We start from the raw sequence: 18,760 nt of genomic DNA on the forward strand, positions 1-18,760 counted from the left end.
TACTTGGCTATGGCGGTGAATATTTAAAAAAAAAAAAAAAATTCTTTTTTTTTTTAAATACCACATCAGCTTTAAATCGGCAGGTTTATTTACAAACATGACAACATGGATAATTGCTTCTGTGCATTCCTCCACGACACGTGCAGACTATGCCAATATGACTTGGGCAGCTTGAGATGGTTTCATGCAGGTGTAGATCATGCAGTCTTCTTAATGCTGAAGTTTTCGAATTCAGCTTCGTCAATATTCTTCTCATCGGTGAAGGTACACTTTTCGATGGCTGAGCTTGGGCTGCCAACGTTGCTGAGCCAGTGTTTCCTATAAAGGAACACATCAAAATGCAGATCAGACACGTTCAAGTGGCATGCATTTGTGCACACTTTTCAACATGCCAGCAGTAAATGCGTGACCATACAAACTGTAAATGAGCGAACAGAAAAAAAAAAAAAAAAACTTTCAGTAAGCTTTTTTTTATTCTCTCTCTCTCTCTCTCCTTATTGGCGGACGGTCCGCCTCGGAGGTAGAAGATGCTCACATGGTGTCCATTTTATCCGTACTGCCTTGTATAATTCCCTCGACGGTCCCCTTGCGCGTGTTGCGAACCCATCCGCAGATACCCAGACTGTCAGCCTTGTCCTTGGTGCACTTGCGCGGAAATGACAACGCCAAATCGGTCAAACTCACCGGCACTGCTCTCTCAGCAGATTACTTACCTTCCGGAAGAAAACACCTAAAGGACAAACAAGCAACCCGATGGTTGGGTAAGACAAGCCGTCACGTATAGTTTTCACGCACGCGTTCGAATACCCTGTGCTCCCGCTGGTCGCATACCTTGCACTCTCCCGAAGACTTCAAAATTTGCGCTGCGCACCATCGTCGGCGAACCCAGCGAGCTTTCGACGCGGTGCTACAAGCAGCGCGCAGCGCCAGGTAATCGCTGCCGCCGCTACTCGATGGACGGCGAGTCGCAAGCAGCGAACCGCTTTTAGAAACAGCGGTTGGGTACGCGGTCTGCTAAGGCCTTGGGTCTGCTGCTGCCAAAGCGAATTTGAGCTGCTGAGCGCCAAGCCAGCTTAGCCGGCTGCACTGATACTGCTACTGCTGCTACACAGCGAGCTCGGGCTCAGGCAGGTCTGTTCGATTGGTTTCACTAACATGCTAACACTGCACTGTGAGTGCAGGGTCTGCAGCGCCAGCATAGAGAAAGATTGCACTGGCAGAGCACTGCCTGCCTGCTGCCTGTTATCGTTAGTACGTACTGCAGTAAATTAACGTTTGTTACGCGTCAGCTGTCGCGAGGTGTACAGTCTTCTCGCGATTCGGGATATATCGGCGGCAGCAGCTGCTCTCCAAGGCTAGCGGACGGCCATGCACTCAAACATTCGTTTTGGAAGCGTGCAGTGTTGTGCTAGCTATCGCTTTCCTTCCTCCATGCTTGTTTGAAATAAATCACACGCGTGGTGCACGTGATTATGCAGAATAGCATTAAAATTTGGGCCACTTGGTGCGAATCTAACTTACTGGACCGGCGAAAGAGACTGGGACACAACAAAAAGTAGTCCACTAACAACCACAAACATTCCAAGCGTGCAAAAGAGAGATACGTGGTGAATCATCACAGTACTGCGAGCATGTTGACTTTCATCGGACCTCAAAATATAGCTTATATATATATGTTCCTTGCAACCTATCTAACCTCTTTATTTGTGAGTACCAGGTATTAAGGTCAATTCACCTTAGCAGTGGTACCGTGGTACTGCACTGATGCACTTTAATAGAAATAGCGTTGCTTAGCACTGCATCCGGCTGCCCCATCTGCCGGATGGAGAAACAACTGAGAGTCTCGATAAATGTGCGAGTTGGGCGCTTGGTTTGAAGGCGTTGCCGTAGTTTTGCAGCGCTTTAGCTACCGAAGTGTGGCTCCTATTATTGAATTCTATTTTTATTAAGGAGACGAACGGCATCTTCAAGGAACCGAACAACTGCTGACAACCTGCCTACCCACTGTCAGTCACTTCACCGACCGGCAGGTGGCGTAGCACGCCATTTCGGCTCAGCCCCAGCAGCCCCAGCCTTTCCGAAAACTTTACTGGTAAGCAACACCTGTTTTTCATTAATTGCAAAAACTCCACCCACTGAGATTAAATTACTTCTCAAAGAACGTAGGTCGTAATATGGCACACAGTGAATGATGTTACTTCTCGTATAGTTGGTAGTTTGCGCACAGGAAACGACGCAGCAGTTTCATTATTTAAATATCCCGCCGTAGTGCTCCGTGCCCATTCCACGGTGGAAGAATAGGAATAGTCCCTGCTGCATTGTGGAAAAAAAGAAAATAGCAGAGATACAAAGGGCCTGTTTGTGAGCTGATTTCATTTTTTTTTTCTTGAGCTCTTTTTGCAGTCGAAAAAAAATGGGCGGAGTAGGTATCCGCGCTGTGCGCTTTGCGTCAGGCAGACGAGCGGCAAGCGGCGTGCGCCAGCCACTGCATGACTCAAGGGGAGCTGACTGAACTGACTTGCGCGGTGACTGCGCTCACCCGCAGTGAGCATGTTTTCTGCACTGCCCTACGTCCTGCCTGCGTCGTGCAGCTGAATGCCAGGCGGTCGTCGCAATGGCTGTACACGAAACGCAGCCGGAACCGCTGGCGAGTAAGTTTCAGCGAAACAGTGCCACAGGGCATGCGCCTAGCTGGGGCAGCGCCCGCCCATACGTGCACGATCACAGCACTTGTGATGCTGAAAAAAAAATAATAATAATAATAATAAAGCTCTTCTTGGCCTTTGACGTCAGGTATGTGGCCTTAACTCGAGTAATGTTACCGGTTGCAGGAAGCATCTACTCGGTGTCGGACCGTGACGCAAGCTGTTCGGAGAGGGTGACTGCCCAAACACCGGACGCCTGCGAGTGGTACCACGGCACTCTTGACCGCGCTGCAGCCGAAAGGCTGCTCTTAGTTCAAGGCATGTGCTTGTCCTTCGTCCCATGTCGCCCTTGTGTGTCTGGAGAAAACGATCGGTGTTTTTGGGTGCATAAATATATAGTCTGTTTCAGACCAGCTGGATAGGTCAGTCATAGTGTAGGAAGAGGGGAAAAGCTGCCATTAGTGTAATCTTTTTTTCTTTTCGTATTACAGTGCAGAATGAAAAGCAACGTGTTAAAAAAAAAAAAAACACTTTGTGGCCTCTTAAGAATAAAGATTCATATGATATCACAAGGTTTCATCAAGATGTTGCAGATCACAAGTTGCCATAACTGCAAGGTTTGTCGTTACTGGTTGAATCAGTTTTCTTTAATGTGTGAGCCCATAACCAGTATGACTACTGAACATTTTGAACGAGTACATACTTAAAAAGATACACACAATTTGCTACAAACGAGTTTAGTACCGTGTTCAGTTCATCTGCGGGCGCTATTGACGACGTGGAGTGAAAAATTAAATGTGCATGGATATCAGACTATGGTTATTGCTTTCAAAATCATGTTAATGTTTGACAGCTTGTCAACCCAGTCATGTTTTACCAATTGGTGAGTCAGTGACCTTCTATGCCAGTTGGATAAATAAATTCATCACTTTCAAATCATAGCTAGAGTTCATTAAAAGGGCATGAATTTTGACTAACAGCACACAGTGCATGTAATGTACAGTTGTGACCACACCTGTGGTGTGGACGTTGATGCAAGTGCTTCAGTGAGGACGATGCTATCAGATTCTTGTTGGTCTAAAAATTGATTCTTTGCTAGCTCTCTCTGGGTATATTGATGTCTGACCAGCTGACACATCAAATAATACACTTCAGAGATACACTTCATACACTTCAAAGGGAAGACAAGGTACCTGCTTAGGACAGCACCTGCATACATGACAGTGTATAGTATATGTATGCAGAATCTGGTTTGTGGGGTTTCATGTCCCAAAACGACTCAGGCTATGAGAGACACCATATGCAGCATCTGCACCCAAGTTATGTTCTTTTCGTGCCATACATTCAACACATAGTGATGGGCGAAATTAATGAAAAGCAGAAGTGTTGGTTAAAAATTGTAATGATACATAGAAAAAAATTTGTCTGTTCATCCAGGACAGGTGTTGCAAGACAAACTCACCTCATCCCTGACCACGGCACATCATTCGAGCTCAACTTGCTCAGTTTCATTCATGCAATTGATAGCCTAGCATTGTGGAAATGCCTGCACGTTTGTTTGTGTGCCTTAGCACTCCTGAAAACTATAACTATTCAACTCCTGTTTTCTTTACATTGATCATACTGTGCATGGTCACATGTTCATTTATTGTGCATTGTGCTGGAGAGGCGGCCTATGTAGGTGCGCTGGTATTAGCACTGGCACAGCCGCTGAAGAGGCTGAAGCTGGGATCACTACACTTGTGCAATTTCAAACATTCTTCTGTCCTCTCTGCTGTCTCACCAGCCATCGCTACCGGACCGTCTCAGTAAATGGGACCGTGCAGTCACCTGCTGAAACCAGCCTCAGATCGCAAATTCGTTCTGTGTAGAGGCCTTGATTTCAGCTCTCGGAGGCCGTAGTCTACTGCAGGACCAGGAATTACTAATGCCTGATGTGAGGTGGGCAGTAGCAGGCAGTAACTCATTCACACCTGTTCCCTTAAGCACAGAATCACTAGTATCCATGCAAAAGAACATCTGCGAAGCCATGTTGCCTCCTGGCGGTGCATATGCTAGGAAGTTGTAGTGAGCGTGCTCTGCTTACGTCTTGTCATGCCTGTGCCATGACGCGAGGCATCGGTTGTAAAACCACACTGTACACAACAATTCGGGCTTCTCAAGTTTCTTTTTCTCTTCAAAGGTGACTGCAGATAGAGTGAAGATGAAGTTGTGCTGAAGCAAAATTAAAGGCGAAGCGAGCTTTTCAATGTAATAGCAGTGCATAAGCTGTGGTAACTATGGTGTGCAGCAGAAGATGGCCTGTTTCTGGTGCGCCCCAGTGGATCTTCACCAGGGGACTTTGCACTGAGCGTTGTCGAGGGCCACCAGGTTCTGCACCTCCAGGTGCACAGACATCGCGAGGATGCCTTCTTCAGTGTCGATGGTGGTCCCGTGGTGCATGGTATGGACCGAAGCAAATGTGTTTTTCATTGTAATAAGAATTTGAAGTAAAAGTACCAGCCTGCAATCCTCCCTTCCTTCAGATGCCCCATTTCCCCTTTCGAATGGCTGTTCTCTACTTCTTCCTGCCTTGTGCTATCGCCACCGGTAATTTTTTCTTGTGGGGATGTCTCCACTGGTTCCTTGCATCTTCTCTTTGGCCGATGATGTGCCCTCTTTGCTTTGATGTGAACTCCTGCACCCTGCCTGCGACATACTTAGACATTGGTCCTTAATGGGGGATATTGAGTGTCTGTTATGTATCTTGGTGAAAATTATGACAAGTATATTTGTACTGGTGTGGTTGTAACATACCGTGCGTTTCAGCAAACTCTTTTGAAAATTGCTAAATATAGGTGAGTTGAAGTAAAAAAATTGTCCATGAGCAAAATTTCAGCTGCACCGGATGTAATTTACAGTAGAAATTATTTCTGTTACATAGATAATTAACTAAAACCATGTCTATTTTATTTTTGCTATTGGTTGGTTAATGTCTGTGAATATTCAAAGCCATTGACAAGATAAATGCCCTGTCAATTTTTGAAAGAACGAAAAGCATTTTTTCGAAAACTCTGCAGCAGACAAAATTCATTTGTTTATTGCCGTGTTTGCGCGTCGTCGATGTAGAAAAGACGTACGCGCTACTGTTGAACTGTTAACTTTGTTTATTCATCAGACAAGAGAGTGCGACCAGTGTCGGCAGAGGCGTAAGCCGAACTGCCGGGCGAAGAATGAAGGGAACGGAGGCCGGAGATGGGGATGGGCCTATGCGTCTCATAACAGTAGCTTCCTTCCAGCGTGATTTTCTGAGAAACTGGCGGGCGAGGACGCGCTGCCCCTCAACAAGTGTCCCGCAGCACGGAATCGGTTTTTCTTGCCGGGTCGTCTGTGTTTCTGGCTCAGGGAGAATAGCTGTGAGCTGCGTTCGCATTTCGCGCTCGAACATCATTTTCACTGGGGTCTGGCCTGTCGTGTTTTGTACTGTCGTGTGGTGCTTGAAAAGAAAACGTGCAAGGCGGCGCTGCAGCGACCCTGTCTGGTGTCTCTCAAGGGCACGTTTTAGCTCAGCAACTTGTCCGTTTGTTGCTTGGTGGTAGGGGGCCGATGTGACTGATGAGATTTCGTTGTCGCGATAAAACTTGAGAATCTCCGCAGACACAAACGGCGTTCCGTTGTCCGACACTACCTTGCGGGAAATTCCGAACGTTGCGAATAGTGATCGGAGGTTGTCAATGACTGCTGCCGAAGTCGTCTGTCGCATTTTCTTTATCTCAACCCACTTTGTGTAGGCATCTATGACCACAAGGAAAGTGCAGCCTTCAATTGGGCCTGCAAAATCAATGTGCAGGGTGTGCCAAAGTGTGTGTGGCTTTTCCCATTCTGGGAGAGGAGCTTTCGGCGGATTGCTCCGGCTGCTTTGACAAGACTTGCAATTTCGGGCTGTTGTTTCAATGTCGTGGTCAATGTTAGGCCACCACATATAGCTTCTGGCACATGCTTTCATGGCAACGATGCCCCTGTGTCTGGCGTGGATGAGAGACATAGGTAATGCGCGTAGCTCTCTCGGAATCACAATTCTGGATCCTAATAGGATGCAGTCGCAGTGGGTGCTCAACTCTGTAGCTCGCCTGCGGTAAGCGTCGAAGCTGTCCCTTTTGAGTTTGTGCACGTTGCCTTGTTGAACAGCTGTGTAAACTTGGCGGAGAGTTGCGCACTTCTGCGTAGATGCTGCAACTGTGCATGCTGTAAGCGAAGGTTCTGGTAGCGCTTCGAACATAAGAACGTCTCCGGGCAGAGGGGGTTCGTCAGTTGTTTCATTCATTGGCAGGCGGCTTAGCGCGTCAGCATTCTGATGTTCAGTCCCATTGCAGTAGACAAGTTTGTAGTCTTACGCTGAGAGCTTAATGCACCAACGTGTCATTCACGGAGACAATGTTGGGGGCATAGGCTTTCTTGCTCCAAAATGCCCACTAGCGGTCTGTGATCCGTTATAAATATCACCTTTCGGCCGGCAATGTACTGATGAAAGTGTGTCGCCGCGTAGACAATGCCTAGCCCCTCTTTGTCCAGTTGTGCATAGTTGCGTTCCGCTTGTGACAACGTACGTGAGGCGAAGGCAATCGGGGCCTCCCTTCCTTGGTCATCAGTCTGCGAAAGAACCGCGCTGACTCCGTACGGAGATGTGCTGCAAGAAAAAAGCAGTGGCTTCCTTTCGTCATAGTGGCTGAGGACAGTACACCTTCGAAGCAGGTTTTTCAGGGCGTCTAATGCTTGCTGATGGCGTGGCGACCATGTTCGTTTCACATCTTTCCGCAGCAGCTGGTATAAGTCGTTGGCCACAGCAGCTCTTTATTCTAAGAAACGGTCGTAGAGTGTTAAGAGTCAGAAACGCCTGTAGCTCCTGTTTGTTTGTTGGTGCCTATGCATCGGTGATCGCTCACACTTTGTCTTTAGTTAGGTGGATGCCTTCTGCATCAATTCGGTGTCCCAGAAATTGCACCTCTGACACCGCAAAACAGCATTTCTCTTTGCTGAAACGCAAATTCGTGTTTGCTAGCCTTTCAAGAACGTGCTCCAGGCGCGCTGCATGCTCTTCCATGGAAGCGCCACTGATTATGACATTGTCCAGGTAGACACAAACTCCTGGAATTTCCTGAAGTACTGTCTCCATGAACTTCTGAAATATGGCCGGGGCCACAGCTACGCCAAAGGGCAATCTCTTGACCTTGTACAGGCCTTTCAGTGTGTTGATTGTCAGTAATTCTGACGTCGGTTTGCTCACCTTCAGCTAGGTGAGGTCTCGAGTGCTGAAGACTCTTGCGCCGTGTAGTACACTGAACACTTTTCCAGATGTCGGTAGAGGGTAAGACGACGCTTTAGTCACAAGATTTACGGTGCTCCGGTAGTCTCCGTAGAGGCGTATGGTTCTGTTCTTTTTGCAAACTAAAACCAGTGGTGTGGCCCATTGTGAATGTTGTATCGGCTCGATGACACCTTGCTGCTTCAGTTTATACAACTACTTTTCACCTGAAGCTCTGAGCGCAAAGGGTACCGGCTTGGCCTTCAAAAACTTCAGTTGCGCGCCGCTTAACAACTCCAGTGTGACTGCGGGCCCTTCATTTCTTGGAATCTCTTCAGAGAATACGCTTTCGTATTTCTTTTGCAATTGTTCAATCACATTGTGGCTCGGCGTTTGGTGTATGCTGCATATCGTCACCCTTTTCTCCCTAGAAGGCTTGATCTTGAGCCCTTCACAACAAGGAGAGGTAGCGTATGGGTCTGGCCGTTGTAACAAACCCGCACATTGGTAGAGCCCAATTGTGGCAGGTTTTGTCCTGACCATGTTCGCAGGTGTGTGTTGTCTTGTTGCAAGGGTGGTGCGTCTGATGGCCACGAAGTTCGGAATGTATCCTCACTGATCCGAGTACAGGCTGCGCCTGAGTCCAGTTTGAACCTAATCAGTTTGTGATGTACTGTAACTTTGGTAAAAATCTTCGGACGCGTGCCGAGATATACAGTGTTCAGGTCGTACAACACTGATGATATTGCTGATGTTGCTCCGTGGTCATCAGATGGCGGCCTATTCTGTGAGGCGCCAACACTGTGGTTAGGCTGAGAAGGCGACTTTATCTTGGCGAGCTTCTGCTTCATGATGCACGCTTCCTCAATATGTCCTTGCTTGTGGCAAAAATTACACGTGGCTGACTGGAATTGGCATCCCTGGGCGTTGTGTTGGCCGTCACACCGCCAGCAGCGTTGTGTATTCTTGACTGATTTCCGAACAACAGAAGATTTGCGTACCTGGTTGCTTGTTTGGTGTACCAGCTCGGTGTTCCGGTGCATCTCTCTCTGCTGGTGACCGGTGCTCTTCGATCGCACGGCGATGTCGTAAGCCCTGTTAAACGGGAAGTCCCTCTCGGCGAACAGACGCTGATGTAGTGACTCGTCACTCAGTCTGCACACAAATCTGTCACGTAACATGACTTCCAAGGAAAGCATGGCAGCGTTAGAAGCGGCGCCTTCTTCCTGCCCGGTAGCTGTCCTCGCTGTGGTCAGCATCCCAAAATTGCAGTCAGCTGCTAGCTTCTTGAGCGCTGCTACGTAGGCGCTCACAGTTTCTCCTTCCAGCTGATCTCGTCGCTGGAAGCGGGCTCGGCTGTAAACTTCTGATGGCCTCTGGTCGTAGTGCTCTTGAAGTGCTGCAACAATGTCTTCCTAAGGCATTTCCGCTGGTGTGCTTGGCTGAATAAGGGTGTCGTAAGTCTGCTCCCCGCACAGCGTTAGCAGGTTGGCCCTCTTCAAGGCTGGGTCTGTGATGCTGTTAGTTTCAAAGTAGAACTTGAGGCGTCCAACCCACGACAACCATGATGAGCCGTTGAATTCTGATATTAACCCTCTCGTAGCCATGGCTTTTCAATAGCATTGCGTAGCGCGGGTTGAATCCACTTCCTCGTCTCCACTGTCATGTTTGTGCGTTGTCAATGTAGAAAAGGCGTACACGCTACTGTTAAACTGTTAACTGTGCTTATTCACCAGACAAGAGGCCGAGGCGTAAGCCGAACTGCCGGGCGAAGAACGGAGGGAACGGAGGCCGGAGATGGGGATGGGGCTTGCTTCCCAGAACCAGAGGAGGGTGAGGGAGCCCGCCGTGGGGGGCGTCCTGCTGGGCACAGGCAGGCGGCGAGTTCTCCCGGCGAAGCACAAAGAGGGTGCCGGGGCATGTCCATTAATGCGCACTGCTCCACGGACGAGGACACAGCACTTCAAACACAACATTTATTTTACACTAAATCGAAATTGGGTGCATTATATGCTCGGGAGGTTTGGCAGGAACGGCACATGTACTGATGGTGTGTTACAGTGATGGTGTGATGTGCAATTCGAACTGCGTGAAGTATTGTGCTATGTCAAGAGCTGCTGTTTTGCTTTGTCGCTTGATGCAAGGAAAAGGGCAGTTATTGCCAATTGTGTGGTTATTTTTTTAGAATGACAAAACGGAAGAAAGGGCATGACACGCCACACTCTAGCACTCAGTTCAGTTTTGGTGCCATAGTCACTGCACCATGTTGTTGATGTGTCGTTTTCATCGAGCTTCCTGTGCATCTCATATGCTCACTTCCGATCATGTGCAGAAAAAGAAGGATTGAAATGAGTGACAATATTAATACTGAATGAAATGATGAACATAGGTAGTGCACAAACCGACTTTAGATTGCCTGAAGGAGGTGAACAGTTTACTAGTATGCAAAAGCCTTTTTAGAGCACAGGTTGTGCAACTGCAAATTGAAAGGGCAGCTTTTTTGTCAAGTTTTTCAGTAGGGACACTTAAAACATTTATTTGTGAGAATGTGAAAACATTGCTCTTTGTGTAGTTGCAGTTTTGGTTTATATGTTTCTAAATTCAATAATTAAAGTTCTTTGTTATAATTTATTTGCATGTTTGTTGCACATCAGGCCAGCAATATTCGGGCCTTGTCACTACTAATCGATCAGCGTTTTTGAGTTTGTATGGCCTGGCAGTAAGTAGCAGTCAAAATGCATTGGAGGTTTCATCTGAGTTTATCTCGCGAAGTGCTTCATTGCATTGAGATCTGTTATCAATCACTGCGTAGGCACAGCCAGCACACTCCCTAGTTGCATCTAATGCTTATTATTGCTGCAACATCAGTATGCATCCCAAATACACGTTAGTGAGTTTTACATACCACAAAGCGCTCACTAGGTGACTCTCTCTCTAGCTATCATTCATGGCCTATGTTTTGCATGTCCGCCTGGCACGCAGAGTGCCTAGGTTTGATCCCCAGTGCTGACCAGTGTTTTATCGAACTACTTCTATTTTCTGGCCGTCCCACTCGCCTACCATTTTTATGCCTGCAATCAAGTGTTGGCTACAACAGCAACAACTCCAGATGAATTTTCGTGTAATGCTGCTAGTAATGTGTTTGCAACAAAAAAATGCACCAGATTCCCTCTGACTGCTGGATTTAAGAATTCAGTTTTTTTTTTTCATTTCAAAAACTGGCATGGCTTTGTCTTGTCCATGACTGAACTCTTAATCTGCACTAACCACGCAAATAGGTTGATTAAATGTTAATTAGCGAATTATAGTTAAATACTAGCTGTGTAATTGCAATAGTTTTTGCAGCAAATTACATCTGCTGTGGCATACTTTATTGCTGAAATATATTTTTTTTTTTAACTGCCTATCTTTAGGAATTTCTGAATATATTAATTGAAACAACCAATAAAAATAACTTATAGGTTCTGGGCTGTAGAAAATGTTTATCTACTTGCCTTAAAGGGCAATGGAAGCAGTTTTAGAATTCAGTTGAATTAAAGAAGTTGAATGTGTTAAGGCTATGTTAAATCATGCCAAGTCGTTTTTCGCCAGCATATAAACTGACGATGTAATTGCTGAATAAAACTGTTTTGGCGTGCAGGATTCTTCGCAGTGCACAGTGACTGGACACCAATGATGACGTCATCTGTAGAGGGGATGATTAATAACAATAATAATTGTTTCAAAGTAAGGAAAAGGCGCTGTATCTGTCACACTTGTTTCTGTAGACACCTGATGAACCGCACCATAAGGGAAGGGAGGAAGATGGGAGTGAAAGTGAATAGAGCGAAAGGGGTGCTGTAGTGTAGGGCTACGGAGTAATTTTGACCACCTGGAGTTGTGTAACATGTGCTGACATCACACAGCACACGGATGCCTCTCCATTTCGCTTCCATCGAAACGCAGCCGTCGGCGGTTGGGAGGTGATACATTTCCAATGCGTAAACATTTGTACTGTGAAAGAAAATCAATGCCAACAAAGGTAAAGGCCGTGAAGCATTGTTTTGCTGCATCGGGTGACTCACAGAAGGGATTGGGTGAAAACAGTTGAAATTAAAAAATTCACCGGTAGTGATGTCACTGTTCAGTTTCTCCGCATTGCTGGGATGCCTTGAGGAGAAGCCTGAAGATTGTTGCGATTTAAATAGTTGAATATGTCATATGTTTAAATGGTAGCAAAAAGCCACTTGGGAACCTTAATCTACAAGTTTCATATATTTTAATGTGTGTATCTCGTGAAAAAATCATTTTAGCTTCCAGTTAGGGTGATATTCTCTGGAACAAAAAGTTGTGTGAATATTTGTGCCAGACGACTTAAAATATTGGTGTTGACATATTTTGGCCAGTTCCTTTTAAATCTGTAGTCTGGTTTTGCCTACCTCTCCTAATTCAGTTTTTGGAAGTCATGCATTCAAAACAGGCCATGGATAAACTTTCTGAAATAAAAAAAATATGAATACTCTTAGAATTTCTCTTTTTGATAACACTGTGATAGTTGCAACAAATTTGGATTCCAATTACAGCTGTAAATTGCAGTAAAAATTGTAAAACTGCATTAGTAAGATGCATCCATTCTAAATTTCATTGTAATGCGAATTTCAGGCACACATATGAAGGTTGCTTGGCATTGATAAACAAAAAGGCATACCAAGTGATTCATAAGGACAGGGGCAGCTTCCAGAGACATTAAAACTGCTGGTTTCTAATTTCTTTTTTGATCTGGGATGCCGTGGATGTGTAGCCAAGTTCTTTGTGCACTGCTGCTAGAACATAGATTTTAACAACCACCTGAAAAGGAGACTGCGATGGAAGAGGCATGCAGGAAACACTGCATTCAAAAGAATGCCGAGGCTTACACTCGTGGTGCCTTCTGGAGAAGTAAATATTGGTGTTAACTTTGCGTGCCTGTTTCTCGTTATTCTTTTTCTCATATCTTGCTCACTTTCTGCAGCTCATTTCTTTACAGGTGTTTCTTTTGTTTTTTCTGTTTATATTCTCCACTTTAGAAACATACTTTAGGCCAAGGCTTTCTTTGATTCTATATTTTGTAAATTACAAATTTGTGTATAATATTCTTTTCTCAGTTTTGACACATCTGCAGCAGCTGCGTCCAGAAATTCTGAACTGAAAATTTTGTAGTGTAAAGCTACACTACGCGGGTCAGAGCCGAGTTTCGTGTGAGTCTTAGCCGCCCATTATGCACATGCGCGACAGCTGCCAAATTTTAAGCGACCAACCAGAAGTCTTATGCCCAATCACCATTGAATCTATACTAAAAAAATAAATAAATAAACCTTGTCTTCCACCGGGGAATCAAACCTCCATCCCTTGGATCCCCAGCCCAGTGTTTTACCACTGCGCCACACCCCAGATTGGCAAATGCTCTTCATAATTCTCCTTGTCTACAGTGAGAATAATAGCGGGATTCTTCAAGTGACAGATACTGCGCCTTTCCTTTCCTGTAGACGAAATGTAGAACGGCAATGAACTTTAATGCGTTCAGTGATATGCTGGTTGTGTTCGACAAGGGGCACGCGATGTACCGTCACGACAAGACGTTTTCCCAGAGCGGCCGCGAGCGAGGCCCGGAAGACTGAATCTTCCCAGAGCACACTTCCGCGGGCGCTTTACGCTTTACGCTATGTATATCCAGGCATAGCATAGCTGAGCTACTGCCAATTTTTTGTTTTGCGAAAATGAAATCGAACTATATCATACCTCTAGCATGCTAGTGGAACTGCTGGGAGAGTTCAAACAGCCTGCTACTATATTTTGTTAGCTTTGCACGTTTCTCACAGGAATCAAGAAAGAAAAATACACAGAAACATATGCTGTTTAGGTATAGCCATGAAGGTTTGAGAGAATTGTCATCATATTATGGCTAATAAGTACATAGATTTTGGGTAAATCAGTGAAGAAACAAAAATATTTTTACTGAAAGCTGTGACCTCTGTTAATGGGCACAGTAAGGAAAGAGTTTAAGCAGCTTTCTGAAAAACAGTAGAACCTTGTTGATACTCTTTCTTTAAAAATGAGGGAGTGGGGTACATTTTATCTGGGGAAACTTACAATGCAAACTGCATGATTTTGAAAAATGTAACTGTTTAGGAGTACACTTTCACTTCATAAAAAAAAACCGTAGACTATCCTGTGGAATACTGCGCTACTTGATATACAGAGACAAATGGAAGACGACACACGCGCTTCATTCGTGTGTCGTCTTCCATTTGTCTCTGTATATCAAGTAGCGCAGTATTCCACAGAATGATCAACCAACTGGCCCCCGTGTTTGCATTATTCGTAGACTATCATTTCCTGGCATAAGATATGAAGAGCCCCTGTTTTAGTTTTCATAGAATTCAGTTGACACTTGCGTTGCACTTAGTGCGAAAGAAGTTTAGTAACACATCCGGCCGGTGTGTTGACGACAATTGCGAGTTGTGATTGCTCTCTTGTTGTTTCTCGATGCTTCGCCCCCTATACACCAATGCACTGTAAGGGTGGCTTACTGTCGTCGCATTCTCCTGGTCTGCTCATATGTAAGTGCATAGTTGTTCTCAAATACTTTGCCCTCTTGCCTCCTAAGGCTTTGTGAAGTAACACAGCTATGTCTTCATGCCATGTTTCTGCGGGAATGGCCCTCTTACGTCCTTTGCCTTGCCCCCTCACATTAGTGCACTGCAGAATAGCCACCATGGTTGGCTCGGCTTGTTTGTGTGTTGGAATATGCACGGTTGATCGCTATACGTATCGTAAAACTGAATTTTGTCAAACTTTTTGAGCGTAGTAGCCGGGAAATCACGTTATCCGAGAGCATAATAACCAAGATAAAAACAATGTAACTCTATGGAAAATTTGTCGTGCCTGCAGTTTTGCATGTTACGACTAGGAAATCGTATGAGCCAGGAATGTCAAGGAGATTCTACTGTATTTCCATCCATTGTTGAGAGTCAGTGAGAAGTGACGATGGGCAAGGGAGCATTGCTGTGCTGGTGTTTTGTTTGGCAGGGCTGGAGGAGCTTGTATACCAGGGTAGCCAGAAAAGCGGGGCACCTTGGGGGCAACCTTTGGGGCGACCCTGCCCCGGGGGAGGGCCACCTCCACCTGACACTCGACGCCACGGCCGCACCAACTTGTTGCACCGGGCCACCAGACAGGGTGAGTAAAGACCTTTTCAATCAGTTGGCCTAGCATACACATCATTTTAACATAGTATCGTTAAGGATTCCATGTCGCCCGTCGTCGTCGGTGCTGATGGATGTGAGAAAAAAATCCTGATATACTATAAAAAGAATTAATAAAATTCTGAAAAGAGTCAAAGAATATTCTGCTTGGCACTAAATCTCTCAGGTAGGTTCCTATAATCATAAAACAGTAATTGAGCTGAAAGAAAAATTGGGCTAAGGTGGACTTTAAGGCTTTTGCATGGGCATGCTGGCCATACATAGACCACAGTAGCATGTTGGTTCAACCTGAATAAAGATGGATGTAGTGAAGACGCTGTAGTCGACCTGGTGAATTGTGTCTGTGACATTACTTATGCATTCACAAGTAATAACGAGTGTGCAAACATGAAAAACTAAGTAACATTGCAAAAAAAGGCAAACATGAATTAGTCACAGCGACTGCATGAGCTTATGTCATTGTCTTTAAGGCCAGCCGAGCCCACCACGTGGCCATCCATAGACACTGTAAGTAAAATGAAAATTTCTTTTGAGGAAATAAAAGGCACAGTAAAACTCACTACAGGATGGACACTTAAAATGCCGGTATATGTCACTGGCGGGGATGGAGGCAATACTCATGGAGGCAGCTAAAGGGTTGTGCAGAGCGAAAAATCAAGAAAGGAGAGAAAGAGCGAATCGTGACAAGTAAAGACGTGTGTATGCTAAGAAACATGTTGTGTGAATGTTGAGTACATAACGCAAACAGAGCCTGCAACTACTATCATGTTCTGCTCTTAAACTATTTAAACAACCTAGCTTAAGCAGCCCCCAAATTTTTCATAGAATGATGCAATACAAAGTGCCCCATGTCTTGCTTTTCTTTTTTTGGACTTTATTTTTATTTCAACACTAGTGGTGGTGTGGTTGCATGGGGCTGTAATGCGGGAAGTTGTTCTTGTAATAGCAAAAAGATGTAATACTGATCACCACTTTGGTGACCTAACACTATTATGTCATATACATGAGAAAACTTAACTTTTGCAATTGATGATTTGCTGTCATCAAGAAGCTAGGAGCTAGACAAGGAGCTAGGTTTAGCTCCTTGTCTCGATAACTGATGGAGATTCGGGCTATAAGCCTGGCCTCTGAGGCTGACCATTGTAGCAGGGTTTCCTAAACCTGGCTGTATCCTGCCTCATTGTCTAACCTTGAAGTTGATGTATGAGTATTAAGAATGGCATTGTATGAATGGGTTTCATAATGGGGCTGATTTCTTACTCTAAACCCACTTTGACATCTTGCTGTGTGGTTTCAGAGTGGGCACTAACATAAAACATAGTAGTTGTTGAAAACTATGGCATTGTTTGAAACTGCCATTTTATAGATAGTGCAAACAGATACAAGCACAAGAGACAAAGATACAGACAAATACAGCGATCGGTTTGCTATGTTCATTTGTTTTCTTATTTCTTGTGCTTGTCTTTTTTTGCTCTGTTCAATACATAAAGCCTGGTTCACACTGCGGAAACATTCGGTTGACTCTGTTTGCCAAAAGCGTGTTCGCATAATGTCACCTACCCTGTCACACCGCTTCAACACGAACTACCTGGAAGCACGTCTTTTTCGCCCGGTTATATGGAGTGGAAACTTCTGTGGGAATCCCTGGCGAACTCTTTGTCACACCGAAAAAACAACTTCGGCGACGCTACTCTGCTGCCTTTCTAGCGTAGCCGTGAGCGACTCCGGCACACGAAAGAGGAGGGGAGCCATGACGGCCCCACCACAAGGAGGGGTCTTTTGCACTCAAGAGCGAGCCGGAGATAGGAAGAAAACCATGGCGACTCCATCACAGATGGTTTCAATTACAGCCCTTGCCCAACTGCTTTCAAGACACTGTACCGTGGGAGACAACAAAGCGATGAAGGGGAGCTTTTTTTTTTATCAAGGGCTGCTTGCGAGCACGAAAACCATAAAAAATAATCAATCACTGTTAAGTGCATGCTGGGGTGATGTGTCGTCGTCGGGATTTTCGCTTGGCCAGCAAACAAACCAAACACTGCTGGCGGGCTCTGCTTGCATTTAGTTTTCGTTGCCCTAGTCTGTCATACCAAGGCAACACTCCGGCAACTTGCCTTGTTTCTCAGCTGCTCGTGCAGTTTGACAAGCTGTTTGGAAACAAGTGTCTTGGGAAACAAGTCTCTGGCTTGAGGGGCAGACATATTTTTTCAATGCCGCAGTTGTGTTCCCGCAGTGTGAACTGGGCGCTCAACCAGTTAGCCTGCTAAAACATTTTCGTACCAGTTATCCCAAAACATTTAAAAAACATGGGACATGTTCTAGCTGAATAATTTTCGACCTGCAATAGTAAAATCTTAGATATTCGCACACCCTGAAATGTTTTGGGCACAAATTACTGCTGCATTTATGTGTATACTCTCTCTCTTCTCTCCTCTATTGAGCTGCTCCCGATTCAGCTGGCCTAGGGTAAGTGCCTGCATGCTGTGGAGGGTTGTGGGGCCACATAGTGCTTATCACACACTGTGGTGGACCATGCCAACAGGAGACTTGGTGGTGGTGAACGAGCTGCTGCGGGTGGGCTATGCCACGGAGGCCAAGGATGAGGAGGGCCGCACGGCCGTGCACCTCGCCTGCCTGGCCGGCCACACTGAGCTGCTCGGGGCTCTGCTTCTAGCTGGGGCCGCCCCATCTGGACCCGATGTCTCCGGCCGACACCCATTACACGTGCGTTCATGCCTCCTCCTCCCACTGCTTATTGCAGTTAAGAGGCCTCAGCTGTGTCATACACTTTCATTTACTGTTTTAAGCACTGACAGCTATTTATTTTAGGTGCATTTGGTCTCATTTTCGGCCGTTCCAACTATGTGCTCAATGGCTGCTCAAACATAATTATAATGAATTTAGATTTTCTTTTTCTTTTCATGTTTTGACCTGTGAAACATTTGTACAGTAGCGTAGTGTGTGAATGCCAATTTATAAATGGGTAGGATTTTCACCAAACTGTTGTATAGTCTTCACCTCTTGAAAGGGAAGTAAAGGCGTTGTGTTGAAAAGCCGGATGATATGGATTTAAGCTGAGTACAACCCAACACTCTTGGATAAGAGCTTCTGCTTTTTTCAAAAGCTGAATGCTTGTATGGGAGCCCAACAGGGCTCGAGCTCTAATCTAGATCAGGCCACATGAGGGCCCGGAAAGAACGACACACTGAGGCACATCCAGCAGGCCAAGCTGATTAGTGTTATCACTTCCTCACTAGTAGCAGCAACCGCAAAGTCCGATGTTGCTGCTTCGTCTCTCTCTTTACTGGCGAGATTGCCTGTGAGGATGAGTGAGGAAGGGTAAGTAAGGGTCACCCGCACCAGGCTATGCAAGTTTCTCTCACCCCCGCCCTCTGCGTAGTAGCTTCGAGGGAAGGAGGCCAGAATGATAAGGACGAAAGCTGGCCCTGAAGTGTTCACTGCGGTGTATGAACGAGAGGAGTGATGAATCGCCATAGCTTATTACCTGCCTTTGTGGTGCAAGACACAGCAACAGCTGTTTGTGGTGTTGAATATAATTTAGCTTGGATAGCTACATGCAGCAAACCCAGACCGTGCCATGCAGTACGCAG

The 18,760-nt window shown here is 45.7% G+C and overlaps 2 protein-coding genes across 4 annotated transcripts in view; one reads left to right on the top strand and one right to left on the bottom strand.

Annotated features, from left to right (window-relative positions):
• Nucleotides 1-65: 65 nt before the first annotated feature.
• On the bottom strand, nt 66-1,461 carry LOC146198255 (acylphosphatase-2-like). The gene is made up of 4 exons (XM_084593672.1): nt 832-1,461; nt 714-730; nt 536-645; nt 66-318 (listed from the first exon to the last, which is right to left on the bottom strand). Exons 1-4 carry the CDS (start codon nt 872-874, stop codon nt 198-200), a joined length of 291 nt encoding a protein of 96 aa, XP_084449798.1. The 5' UTR covers nt 875-1,461; the 3' UTR covers nt 66-197.
• Nucleotides 1,462-1,956: 495 nt separating this feature from the next.
• Nucleotides 1,957-18,760, top strand: part of Shark (SH2 ankyrin repeat kinase) — a 47,381-nt gene continuing 30,577 nt past the window's right edge. The window contains exons 1-6 of one of the 3 annotated variants that reach the window (XM_084593666.1): nt 1,957-2,092; nt 2,392-2,651; nt 2,832-2,963; nt 4,936-5,088; nt 14,974-15,123; nt 17,692-17,873. In XM_084593666.1, the coding sequence (XP_084449792.1) occupies nt 2,615-2,651; nt 2,832-2,963; nt 4,936-5,088; nt 14,974-15,123; nt 17,692-17,873 (654 nt within the window). In that variant the 5' untranslated portion in view covers nt 1,957-2,092; nt 2,392-2,614. Of the gene's footprint in view, nt 2,093-2,281; nt 2,652-2,831; nt 2,964-4,935; nt 5,089-14,973; nt 15,124-17,691; nt 17,874-18,760 lie in introns of those variants that run through there. The other 2 variants (XM_084593664.1, XM_084593667.1) reach the window with 2 other exon arrangements.

Source organism: Amblyomma maculatum, chromosome 2 (genome assembly GCF_055883805.1).
Source record: "Amblyomma maculatum isolate TAMU_Amacu chromosome 2, ASM5588380v1, whole genome shotgun sequence".
NCBI lineage: Eukaryota > Metazoa > Arthropoda > Arachnida > Ixodida > Ixodidae > Amblyomma > Amblyomma maculatum.

What these genes read in the sequence shown, in the direction of transcription:
- LOC146198255 (XM_084593672.1), bottom strand. Translation starts at nt 874, where the DNA reads ATGGTGCGCAGCGCAAATTTTGAAGTCTTCGGGAGAGTGCAAG. An exon ending in ACGGATAAAATGGACACCAT is followed by an intron (nt 319 to 535) that starts GTGAGCATCTTC and finishes GTTCCTTTATAG; the next exon opens with GAAACACTGGCTCAGCAACG.